At 41.1% G+C, this 13,183-nt stretch overlaps 1 protein-coding gene across 4 annotated transcripts in view; it reads right to left on the bottom strand.

Annotated features, from left to right (window-relative positions):
- The window catches only part of vps13d (vacuolar protein sorting 13 homolog D), a 62,489-nt gene that overhangs the window by 14,115 nt on the left and 35,191 nt on the right, over positions 1-13,183 (bottom strand). For 2 of the 4 annotated variants that reach the window (XM_034695570.1, XM_034695569.1), the window contains exons 40-54: positions 11,907-11,981; positions 8,421-8,523; positions 7,786-7,938; positions 6,805-6,940; positions 6,675-6,722; positions 6,316-6,466; positions 5,276-5,492; positions 4,945-5,192; positions 4,669-4,860; positions 4,439-4,565; positions 3,709-3,851; positions 3,013-3,143; positions 1,595-1,770; positions 569-692; positions 76-311 (exon numbers count right to left, since the gene is read on the bottom strand). In XM_034695570.1, coding sequence (XP_034551461.1) covers positions 76-311; positions 569-692; positions 1,595-1,770; positions 3,013-3,143; positions 3,709-3,851; positions 4,439-4,565; positions 4,669-4,860; positions 4,945-5,192; positions 5,276-5,492; positions 6,316-6,466; positions 6,675-6,722; positions 6,805-6,940; positions 7,786-7,938; positions 8,421-8,523; positions 11,907-11,981 — 2,260 coding nt within the window. Of the gene's footprint in view, positions 1-75; positions 312-568; positions 693-1,594; positions 1,771-3,012; positions 3,144-3,708; positions 3,852-4,438; positions 4,566-4,668; positions 4,861-4,944; positions 5,193-5,275; positions 5,493-6,315; positions 6,467-6,674; positions 6,723-6,804; positions 6,941-7,785; positions 7,939-8,420; positions 8,527-11,906; positions 11,982-13,183 lie in introns of all 4 variants that reach the window. The other 2 variants (XM_034695571.1, XM_034695572.1) reach the window with 2 other exon arrangements.

Genomic DNA, 13,183 nt, shown 5'->3' with positions numbered 1-13,183 from the left:
ACAAATGCTGCTTACTTTCTGGACTTTTGCTTTGATGAATAAAAAACAAGATCATAATAACTTTAAAGGCCGTACTGTGAGAACGTGTGCGTGGCTGCGATGTAGATGAAGTTCTCGTAGTAGAGCTTGTTGTACTCTCTAAAGAAGTTCATGTCGGATGTAACCTCAGAGGACCCGGCTCCCTTCACCGTCAGAGTGAGATAGGGGGGCAGCGTGGGCTCGTCACAGGCGTAGTCCAGCACCGAACCTGCCTTCACCTCAGTGTGCAGCCGGATGTCAGCCACGCCATGCTGCCAGATCTGGATAGGAACCTGGAGGGATTCAAACAATGGACACTGTTAATTTATTCTCTTCTGTCTTTGTTTTGTGTGACAGAGCGGAGACTTTAGATTAAACAATGTATCCATGCAGAGTAGAAAGAGGTCTGAAGGAACACTGTAGAGGACTTTTTCTGATACCGGAGTAATTTTTCAACGTATGACTACAGAGACACAGCTAATGAAGAGTGTGTAATTCTTCCTTAATGTAATGTAATGTAACCAATGAATGTGGGATAACGCTGGTTTACCTCAGAGATGTTGTCGATGCGGAAAGGTGGAGGCAGCTGGTCGGTGTCGGTGAAGGAGATCTGGTAGGTGGCTCCTTTCAGGGTGATTTCTGTCCGCAGGAAGAAACAGTTTCCCAGTGTGTCCCTGTTCAAAACAAAGATCCAATGAACCTCCTAAATACCTTGGGGCATTTGCATAAACAATATGAATGTGTGCTGGAGAGTGTACACTACGCTCCCAGCATGCAGTGCTGATACCTAAAGTCTTTAAAAGTAGTATGGGAGGTAGAGCTTTCAGTTATCAGGCACCTCTTCTTTGGAATTATCTACCAGTCAGGGTCCGGGAGGCAGACATTCTCTCTATTTCTAAAAGAAGGCCTTTCCTTTTTGATAAGGCTTATAGTTAGAGCTGGCTCAGGCTTGGACCAGCTCTTAGTTATGCTGCTATAGGCTTAGAATGCTGGGTGACCTGACACACTGGGATCCTGTCTTTCCCTCTCTCCCCTCTCTCTGCCTGTCACTTACTTTAACTGTCCCTGTCCCATTAAAGTTACTAACCATAGACCTTTCTGGAGTTCCTGAGCTCCCTTGTCTCTTAGGTTCCTCCGGATCTCTGCTGCTATGGACGTTCCAGTCTCCATCTGCTACAACAACTACTATCCGTCTCACCACTATCATCTCTCTCTCTTCATCTCCCTCTATCCCTCTCTCCAACACGGTCTCAGCAGATGTGTGTCTAACATGAGTCTGGTTCTGCTCGAGGTTTCTGCCTGTTAAAGGAAGTTTGTCCTTGCCCCTGTAACTTGCTCAATGCTGCAAAGTGCTCTGCTCATGGTGGATTAAGATGAGATCAGACTGAGTCCTGTCTGTAAGATGTGACTGGATCTTATCCTGTCTTGATGTTGGGTCTTGTTAAAAATATAACAGAGTACGGTCTAGACCTGCACTGAAGAGTCTTTACATAACGTTTGTAGTGATTTGGCGCTATATAAATGAAGATTGATTGATTGATTGATTGGTTGGTTGATTTTTGTACATGCAGCTCACCTCATGTTGACATGGAAGGACTTGGGTTTGTTGACCTCGAAGCCTCCAGACCAGGTGCAGTTCTTGGTGTCCATCAGGCGCACGCACAGCAGCTGGTCGTAGTCGTTGCGGGGCCAGTGGAAGACCACACTGGAGCCTGGCAGGGTGGAGATGTAACCCTCGGGGTTGGTCGTACCCTGCAACAAATAATGTATTCATGAATGACCTCTGTGCAAGTGCAGCTGGGAGATATACTTATAAAACAAAGGAGAAATATATCTTTAGTAATGTCTGAAGTCTTGTTAGGTCCCTAGGATCCTGTGTGCGTCGGATGCAGAAGTATGACAAATAAAGTTACATGATTTTCTCCTACAAGTAATAGCTCTATAGGTTAAGATGCAGGAATGTGGTACTTCTTTGAAACAGGCATGATGGATTCTGTTGAGCTGCTTTCTTTTACTCGTGTCACTTGGATTGGGCTAATGTCTGTCATGTTTAAAGGAACCTGAAAGACGTGTGGGCAGGTTCTGTCCTGGTCAAAGTTAACCCAAAGGTTTTTCCAAAAGGCAACTGGCTCGGTACAATTTCTTTATAATGTTTCACCTCTTGTCCAAAAGGTTGATTAAGCTCTATTAGTATGCTAATAGTCAAATGATATGTGTTAACAGGGATGTTGACCTAATTTCTCCTGGAGTCGTTACCATCCTCAGTTGTAGCTGAGCTGAGCCCAAACAGTAGACTCCAATGTTCAACTATAACTGTGGATGTTAACAACTCCAGGAGAAATTAGGTCAGTAGCCTCTGCTTAAGACTACTTGTGGAGATGTAAACAGGGTGTGGACCTAATTTCTCCTGGAGTTGCTAACATCTGTTTTATTTCAGTGTAACCCTAACAACTCACCTACAACATGATGTGAACGACTCCAGGAAAACTTGTTCAACAGCCCTGTCAACAACTATGATAATTTAATCTTACTTATGACCCACAGAGGCTAATATTTCTAGCTCCTACCACAAGTCAGTTTAAAGATGAATAAACATCACAGATAAGGGTTAAAACTTCTCCAAGAACTTCAACCATGCCCTGTTTCCTTTCCATTCAAGCTTTGCATTGACACAATAAAGAAACACTTTTGAGTGTGCAGAGCTCACAGACATAAAAACCATGTCCATGAATGTTTTTGACCTCTTTTTCAAAAGTAAAATTACTTTGGTTTTGTGATTTCCAAACTTTTCTAAAATCAATGTGGTTTAAAAACAGAAATGGGCAGAAGGTCTGAAAGGCCGCAGAAGGTCTGAAAGGCCACAGAGAGGTCAACGCTGAGAAGAGTCAACCAAAGCTCATTAAAATGGATGAGGAATTTGGGGTGTTATGATCAGGATGTGCTTCTTCAAACCCCAGGCTTCCCATGCTCCCCATGCACAGTTCATCTTCTCACCTTTCCTCGTGCAAACTCTCTCTGAGCGAAAGCCAGCTTGTGGCTGGAGCGGTTGTCCAGGAGGTAGCGAGGGGCAAAGGTCACTATGTGAGTGTCCCTATAGCGTCCTTTTCCTTTCCGCACACTGATGCCTGCGTCAATCAGACAGGGAACATTATGAGGCAACAGAATCAAGGACTGTTCTACATCCAGCACTCAAAATATGTCAAAATATCTGTACTACAGATACACTTTGCTGCAACACTTTGCTTCATGCAGCAAAGTGTCAGAACACCCTGCTTCACAGCAGGAGGGGGTCTGATGAAACCAGGACAGATTCAGTGCAAAAGTAATAAATGAAAAAGCAGAATTACACTCACAGCACTGAAAAGGGAAATATTTAAATGAGAGTGTGAGGTATTTCTATTAATTTAGCTTGAGTGAATGAGTACTTTCAATAATCAAGAAAGAGGTTAATATATTCCAAAATACTTCTGCAACTCAGCTCTTTTTTTTTCTTCTTTTTCTACGCAGGAAAATTGAACTCCAACTTTACAATTCCCTCATTTAGAAATGTTCAAGCCTTCTTCAACGAACACTAACTTATTAAATCTGTACCGGTCTTGCTATCCCGGTCCTTGCTAGTCTAAGGACCTGAATCAGGACTGATCTGGCGTCACAGGATCAGCCCTGATGAGTCTGAATGTACCAGCTCACCTATGTTGTAGATAAGACCTGGCCTGTTTCCATGCATGATGACCTTCACCGCCCTGACTCCACTCCCTCCGTCCAGGGAGAAGCCCTGACACCAGCCAGGGACTCCGTCAGGGTGGATTCCTTTCCCGATCCGCATGGTACACCTGAGGTCCAGATTCAAAAGCAGTTATACCAAACAAGCAGCAGATTAATCCAGAATAAAACCGTCTGATTCATGCAGAATAAAATCTATCATTAGCTGCAGTCCTGCACAATGTTGTTTTAAAACGATCTTCAGTTGAACTCCAAAAGTAAAATCATGCTTTTGCATTAATGCATCAGTAATAAAACATGAATAATCTGATAAATAATACTAGAACAGGAATGTTTTTTTTACATTTGATACATGAAACAACCTGATTATCTTTGTTGCTTGAGTAGCAATGTCACTGCTGAACTTTAACTGGTGATCGACAATTTTTTAAAGTGAGGTTAACATGATCTTACTTTCTTAAAGCATCCCAGTACCCCTTTATCTACAGCCATAACCCTTATATCAATGTGGCAATGGCTTCATGCAATAAAGACAATGTATTAAAAGTATATATTGCATGTATTAGAAAAAAAACATACACAAAAAGTGCCAGATCAGCATTATGTTAACAGCTATAGAAAAACACATAACAGGAACTCTAAATAACAGAGATATGTGCTAACGAAAGAGAGTAGTTTGCTCTGTGCACACACTCACATGGCAGGCTGCTCCTTGTCAGTGTAGCAGAACAATAATGGACTCAGGCTTCTGGCTAACTCGTGCTCCTCAAACTGTCCGGCTGCATCGGCTTTACCATTGTCCTGACGGAAGATCAGCGGCAGACCTAAAAGAGGAACATGTCTTTAGCAGCTGAAAAAAGAGAGCTTTTTCTCACAGGATGATTAAAGATTCAAAACTTTGGTTTTAAGAAGCAGGGAAAACATTACCAGTCTTGTTGACCAGCCAGTAAGGAGCAGATATGAGGATCTTTAGCGCCCCCTGTGCACGCAGGATGATGCGGATGGTGAGGCAAAGCAGATGCTTGTTAGTGTCGTACAGCCTCATCCGGACCACGTAGTTCTGAGTCCCAGGAGGGATCAGAAGCTCTTTGCACACAGGGAAACTCTCCAGCAGGACTCCTAAGGGACGACCCATCATGAACAATGTGAGGAATAGTTCAGGAAGTAAATAAAAATGTTGTTTGATGTTTAAACAGTCCTGACCTAGCTCCATGTTCTGCGAGGTGTCTGCAGCATGTAGCACCGCCTCTTTCCCCGGCTTCAGCGAGCCTTTGATGGACGTGCCCTTGATGTAGAAGTTGAGGTCACACGGCAGCAGGTTGGCGAGCACCATGGTGGGCAGCAGGTAGATAGTGTGGCCTGGCTGTCGGTAGATCTGCTTTGCACTGCCAGAAACCCTCTTGGCAGGCTGCTGGTCTGGATAGTTCTCCTTCTTGATGACTACACAGAACCTGCAGAGAGTTCAGGTGATTACCACAAGGTGTTTTCAAATCAAGAACCATGGAAAAAACAGCAGGCTGGCTCTTTGGTTTACCTGAAGTTACGCTTGAGGTTGTCGTCAAAGTCTGCAGACTGACACTCCCTCTTGCTGCTGGTGAGCTCTCCGGGTCGCTCCACGCTGGTCCAGTGGATGGGAACCTTACAGAAGAACAGACCCAGGCCTTTGGGCCGAGCCTGCAGTCGCCAGGACGTAAGGTGGAGGGGGACCGCCAAGGCCTGACCTGGCAGGATGGGAGGCAACACGACCGGCTCTGTTGACAAAGGATCACAAAGGGCTTTTTAAAGAACTATGACGCAAATTAGAACAAAATATAAAATAAATTCACAAGATTGAATAAAAAATAATATAAACTATTAACAAATAAAAATAACCATATAATTCTCTGAGATATAATTGTGGGGAAATAAAAATAAGATTTGATCTGAGTATAATCAAATATTTTTACAATTAAATGTCATTTTACCTTTTGAATTAAATTCATTTAGGCATAATCAAATTTAACTAAAATTAAAGAAATCAAGTAAAACAATAAATTGATTCAATAAATATAATCTTTTTAAATAAATGAAAGATTAATTATGAGAAAAAGAAAAAACCTGTTCAACATTTAATTGAAATGTATTAAAATGTAATACAATTTTATTTTATTTAATGAACATTTTATAAACAAAAATAAAAATAAGAGGAAATTTTAAGAAAATGCAATAAAATAAAAACAAACATTTTATGTTACATCAAAGAAGATGATATAAAGTCACTGGACACAATTTTTTAATTTCTTATTATACTTATCCATTCAGTTTATGAATATGTTTATAGAATTTATTTTTATAAAGAAGTTTTATAAAATCGTAAATTAAAAGACTTATAAAAATATATAATAATGATAATGATAATGATAACAATAATAATAGTAATAATAATAACAATAAATAATAAAAATAAGAAAGAAATATAAAAGAAAATTTAGAGGCTTCATACATGTAAAATAATACAGCAAGAAACACAGAAGATAATAATATCTATATAAATGTAATGACAAGTTTTAAAAAAGCCAAAATAGACAGACTTACTGTCGGGAGCTGAGGGGCTGTCCAGTCGTACCTCCATGGGAACATCTAGCCGGTTCTTCACCATGAGGGCGGAGCGCACAGTGATGACCTTTCTTGCGCTGCCCTCCATCGTGATAGAAAAGACAACTCTGACCGGAGGCAGCGCCGAGAACTGACGGGACAAACAAAACCTCCAAGTCAACATTGAGTAAATAAATAAACAAATAAATAAATAAATAAATAAATAAATAAATAAATAAATAAATAAATAAATAAATGTTGTTTCTACATTGTGTTCTCTACAGAAACTACAATCCCTGTTTTATGTTCAAACTTATACCGTCTGCAGACTGATAGGAAGGGAAGATATGATGACTTACATAAACATGAGGGTGGATGATGTTGGTTCTGCTGATAGGACTGCCAACCTGAAGAAGAAATGTTAAACGTGAAACGAAAACCCAGTGACGTGGATCATTTTTATTCAGTCAGGACGAGTTTGTGACTCACTGTGTTGGACGAGCTGTTTCTGTCTGCGTTCGCATAGCGGAAGAAAACACCAACTTTGTCCACGGACACCGGTTTGACCTGCTCCCATCCACACACACGGACCAGCAGCTGGTGCAGCTTCAGCTCATGAGTGTGTCTGCAGAGGAAGAGGAGAAGCGGTCAGTGAAATACTAATACATTTTTTACTGAGGACGGCATTACTGATGTGGAAGAGTAACGCCGAGATGATGATGCATTATCTATACCCTTCAAAAAGTGACATTTCTTGACCTTGTTGTGGGTTGTATGAGTTTGGGAGAACTTTATTCAACAGTTTTCAGCTTGGATTTTCTTCAAAATCTAACTTGGTTTTGGAAGTTACTCAAACGCTGCCTTCCCCAATTTTTTCTCAGAGTTTTTACATTTTGAAAAGATAAAATAAACAATAAACAAAGACTAATATAAACTTAAAGCTCCTGTGAGAAGTTCTCAGATGGTTTTGAAACATGTTGAGATAAATACTTGAGCTTCTATTTAACCTTCAAACCTGATCAGGACAAAATTAGCCAAGATAGAAGAAGTACTACTTTGACCACAGGGGGCGCCAAAGCCAACAAAAAAGTTCCTTAGTGGAGTTTCAAATATAATTTAACTACATAAATAAAAATCACATCCCAAACTCACAACAGATGTTACACAGAACGTAATAACTTGTACAAATTAAAATATACTTAATGTATGGATGTCTTCACATGTGAGCAAACATAAGGCCGTTTTAAAGTTATTTGACAATAAATAAATGAATACGAAAGACAGAGTAAATAATAAAGAAAAGTTGTGAGCTCATCCTACACAACAACCTGTCATTTCAGACAGCTGCACAGCAAAGCATTTATAGCAGAGTAATCTCATCAGACTAATAACATTATTCAACACTGAAGTAAAGAAACTCCCTTTTCATTGGTTGAAATCGACATTTGATTATGAGAACTGGAGCTGTACCTGTGTCTGAGTTTCTCGTGCGCTTCAAACTCAAAGGGAATCTCCTCTCCGGGCAGCACCTCCCTCCACTGGCTCACATTGTGAGTGTCGTCAGTCCCTGAGCCGTGAACCTCTGAAATGGAGTCTGCACTACTGCTGTGAGATAGCGCCACCCTGTGGACAACATGTGGACAGCTTTACTTGGAGACCAGGTAGGAATGTTTTAACAATCCAGTGGTTGTGTTCAAGGCATTTTTATTTGAATGAAGAGATTCAAAATAAAGGCATAGTGGTCACAGCAAGAATGTTTTCTTTTCACGGACAGACTAAATTATTTCACTTAAGATATTAATTAAGCAAAAGTGTTAAAAGAGTAAAATATTGCCGATTTCAACATTTGGTACAACCCTGATACTGATATCTGATCGTCTACATGAATTATTTTAAAGATAGAAAATGTAGACAAAAATCAAAGACTAAAATGTGACTAAAACTAACGTGCATTTTCATCTTAAGACTAAGAGTAAATCTAAAATAGCCAGCTACAAAAAAAAAAAAGCATGCCACATTTGGATTTTCAAAAGTCAGGACAACTTCAGTCTGGATCCAAGTATACTTTCTATACCTATCTCCATGTGTTTAGGTTTTTCACTTACCTTGTGGGTGTCGTAGTCAGAGTTGCGAACCACATTGTACATCCGGTGTGGTTACGCAGAGCATACGGCACAAACGGCTGCCTCCTCTTGGACAGCTTTACGTCTGCTAGGAACAGAAACGATAAAACACAAATCAGGTGATTCATTTTTAGGATTTATGGTATCTTAAGCAGCATATGTTAAGATCTTAAAGTCATGCGCTTGCTTTCTCTTTGGTTTATGAGACCAAAAAAGCAGCCAAGGCAACTGAGGCCTTGAGACTCTTTCCTTTAAAGGGGCACTCCACCAGTTTACTGAAACAGATCAGCGATAAGTCAGAGAGGAAATCAACCCCAGCTTACAGAGAAATGAAGACTGTTCTTTATACATGCTTTTAAGATACGCCCCAGATTTTGAAGAAATGATTGGAGTATCCCTTTAAAAAGGCAACTTGTTGAGAAATAAAAACAATGCTCTTTGACACGGGAACACACAGCTCGAGGTGTATCAGCTCTAAACTGAAAGCATAGAAACATTAAAGCATTTTGTAGATTTCCTCGAGGGGGGCGTATGCTGAGTGAGCAGAAATGTGCTCCCTACTTACCGACAAACTGTCCTACTTTGCAGGATTTTAAAACTTATGAAAGGTCTACTGCAGGAGGCTATCTTATAGAGCACAAACATAGACACAAATGTGAGCAGACCGCATTTATTCAACCAGTGCATCAACACTTTAGCAAATTAACTCGCAAACAAAGTTTGATCTCTGTGTCCAGCAGCTGTTTGGTTTCCATGTTTGAGGCTTACTTAACACGTCAAATCTTAAATTCTTTATCTTCATCTGCGCACACATAATTGTGTCAACTCTGCTGGACACAGAGAGACAGCCAAAAGTTGCATTAAGGTGAAATGTTTGATGTACAACAATCACGTTTATACTACCCATGGAGGCTTACTGTGGAATGACTCATGCAAGTTTGAACGACAGATGTATGATGAGTGGTCATGCAGTAGAAATAATAAAACGTCATGCAGACATGAGAAGACAGACGGGACAGGCTACAGTTTTAAATATCATCATCAGCACTACTAAAGCCAGTAACAGAGCTGAATGTACACTCGGTCAGCGTTTAGTGGTGAGGTAGATTCATCTAAACCACAGCCAGCACCAGACAGAGCTCCTGAGCTAATGTCAGCAATGTCTCAGCAGCAGATCTTTAACTCTGAAGGACCTCAGAAGAGACAGGGGCCTTATTTCTTTATATCATTTACACACACCGATCAGCCGTAACACTATGACCCCTTGCATAGTTTAGTACATCTCTCCTTCATAAGACCTGGACTATTCTAGACCTCTAAATGCATGCTGTGGTATCTGGTACCCAGACGTCAGCAGCAGATCCTTTAAGTCCTGGATGTTGTGAATCATGGCTTGGTGGTACACTCGTCATGTTCCTCCAGACCTCCTTCTTCCATCGCTCTGTGGTGCAGATCTGACGCTCACGTTCATTATAGGAGCTTTAAGTGGAGGACAGACATCAGCATGGACTCCCTAACCAGTCTGCAGCTACACAGCCCCATACACAACAAACTGACACCTCTCTATCAGAACCAGTTTTCACTGTTTCAGCAGTCTGAGCTCTAGTAGCTCTTCTGTTGGAGCCTTTGCTCTCAATACAAATCAGTGAGCCTTAACAGCTCATGACCGTGTCGCTGGTTTTCCTTCCTTGGGCCTTTTCTGGAGCGGCAACCTCCAGTCTTAAAATATGAAGCCGATGCAGAAGTGCTAAAAACTGCAGTTCATCAAGTGTCCACTAGAGGCTGGCTCCAGAAGTACCGGAAACCACATACACACCCATTCAAACAAGATGATCTTTACAGCAGAAATACACATGTTCACAGCTCATTTCTCTATCGGCACACACTGTACGAGGGGTGACTTTTTTCATAACTCGTTGTTTTTCAAGATATCAAACTAAGTAGTTTGCCCAAATAAGGGCACCGCTGACTTGATTGACAGGCGGGAACACTGTAGCTGTTGGCGAGGAGGCTCAAGGTCCGCCTCTTTACCTCACACTAGCTTGACAGCAGTGAGGTTGACTAGGTTGCATTTCCAATATGGCATCTGCTGACAATCAGCTTCAAAACAGGGCATCAGAAACAGATGGGTGACATCACAGATACTACGTCCATTTTTTATACAGTCTATGGGTAGCTCCTGACCCCTGCATACTGGGAACACCCCACAGGAGCTGCAGCTTTCTGACCCTGTTGTCTAACCCACTAGTTCCCAAAGTGGGGTTGACGAGACACTGATGTGAGGGTCATTATTATAAAAAATAAAATAAAGATACTGGTTCCAATTTATGCAAATTAGAATCCTATCACTGCTACGGTCTAAACATGAAGATTACTTCCATTCTGCTTTCAGATGTTTTAAATTACTATGACATTAAGTTATGGTTGTTTGGCTGTCTGTTTTTTTTTATTAAAACTCGCCCATGGCTTTTAGCGATGTTTAACCATCATTAAGTGGGTCCTGAGACTCTGGCACTGTATTTTGGGCATCCTGGACTAAAAGGTTTAGGAACCCCTGGTCTAACCATCACAGTTTGGTCCTTTTCAAAGTCACTCTCATCCTCACACTCGCTCCTTTTTTCCTGCTTCCAACCAAGCGGCAACCTCCGGTCTCAAACGATGAAGCCCATGCGGAAGTGTTATAAACTGCAATACATCGTGAATCTGCTTGAGGCTGGCTGCAGAAATACCGGAAACCACATAGACATGAATGGGAAGAAGAGGGTCTTTGCAGCATTAATAAACATGTTTACAGCCTGGTTTAAAAAACGGCTTGGCCCTATGAAGCTAATCTTTCTAATGGCACACACTGTATGGGGGGTAAATTTTTTTCTAACGTGACGGTTCAGAAGATATTAACATTTCGAGTTTTTGCCCAAATAAGGACATGACTGACGTGACTCCCGGTCGGGAACACATAGCTATTGACTAGGAGGCTCACACTACGTCACACTCTGCCTGGTTGAGTTCCGCATTTCCAATATGGCTGCTGCTGTCGATTGGCTTCAAAACAGCTCTCAGGAACAGATGGGTGACGTCATGGATACTACGTCCATATTTTATACAGTCTATGCTTCCAACACTTCAACTTCAAGGAACAACATGCTCACCTGCTGCCTCACACATCCCACCCTGACAGCTGCTTTTGTACCAACATAACAAGTGTTATCACCTCACCTTTCAGTGCTCGTAATGTTATGGCTGATCAGTGTAGAGTAACAATATTTCACATCCTTGATGTTTGGTTTTTAGTTTCTATTGAGAACATTTCTGAGTGGTCCTAAGGAGAATTATTTGATGCTTTTAACACTAAAACTGCAAGATGTCTTTGAACTCCAGGGAACAATCAAAGGTGATGTAATGAGAGCTTTGATACTGAGTGTGTGCTGCTGGAGGAGACTGTCTGGGCGGCTAAACTCTGAACTGTACCTCTGGAGTGAATCTGCTGCTCGAGGCAGGTCAAGCTGGCTGTGCTCCTAGTTCTAAGGTGAGCAAATGGAGCACCTGACAGCAGAGAGAGACAGTTACTGCACAACAGAGACACATGCAGAGGGAACACACAAGAGGGTTAGAGAGGTTCGTCATCCTCATTCTGTATGCCGTGTCGGCAATCTGCACTTCTCTGCAAATCAATACTTGAACAAACATTGCAGTTCATGCTTCACTTCAAGTCATCGCTCAATGTTTACATGAGTTAGAACAGCAACCAACATGTCACAAGTCCATTCATTTCCTATCCAACAGAGGGACAAGAGGAGCTTGGCTGATGTGTTGCAGGTTTTGTTCATACTTTAATTGATGGTCTAATGGGTGTGTTAACAGATATCGCAATAAACAAGGCACTCACACAGCTTAAACCACAAAAAATCCTCTGAATATATGAACCCATCAACCAAGTTTCTCTCAGAATGAACACAAACAATCAAAGTCAACAACCAAAATCCTACCAGACCTAAATTAACTTTACGGGGAACAGGTAGCATTTGTTTATTTTATTAAAAAATCCCACAATGACATTAAAATGTACAGGACATGCTTTGATCCATTCTGTTCCATTCCATTCTATTCTTCTTTTATCTATTCTGTTCCATTCCGTTATGTCAACAGGCACAGGGGAAAATGAGCCAGACGCTCTTCTGTGGATTGACTTGAAATGACGTGTGATCAGGTTTTCTCAAGCATCTCTTTTGTTAAAAATTAATCACAGCTGTAATGGGGCTTTGATCTATTCTGTTCCATTCCATTCTATTCTTCTTTGATCTATTCTGCTCCATTCCATTCTATTCTTCTTTGATCTATTCTGCTCCATTCCATTATGTTCTGCTTTGATCTCTTCTGTTCCATTCCATTATTGTTCTTCTTTGATCTGTTCCATTCCATTCTAACTATTCTGCTTTGATATACTCTGTTCCATTCCGTTATGTTCTGCTTTGATCTATTCTGTTCCATTCCATTTCATATATTCTGCTTGGATCAATTCTGTTTCATTTCATTCCATTCTAACATTTTTACCAGAGTCAACAGGCAGGGGGAAAATGAGCTAGACTATTTTCTGTGGATCTATTTGATATGACATGTGATCAGGTTGTCCTTTACTTTAGCTGTTGAGATTAATCACCATTGTTCTGGAGTATTGAGCAATCAGAATCAAGTATTTAACACTGCTGGGTAATGAAATGTTTATAACCTCAAACAGCGGCTCACTG

Source organism: Notolabrus celidotus, chromosome 11 (genome assembly GCF_009762535.1).
Source record: "Notolabrus celidotus isolate fNotCel1 chromosome 11, fNotCel1.pri, whole genome shotgun sequence".
Classification (NCBI taxonomy): Eukaryota; Metazoa; Chordata; class Actinopteri; order Labriformes; family Labridae; genus Notolabrus; species Notolabrus celidotus.
This window is presented reverse-complemented; position numbering and strand designations above follow the sequence as displayed.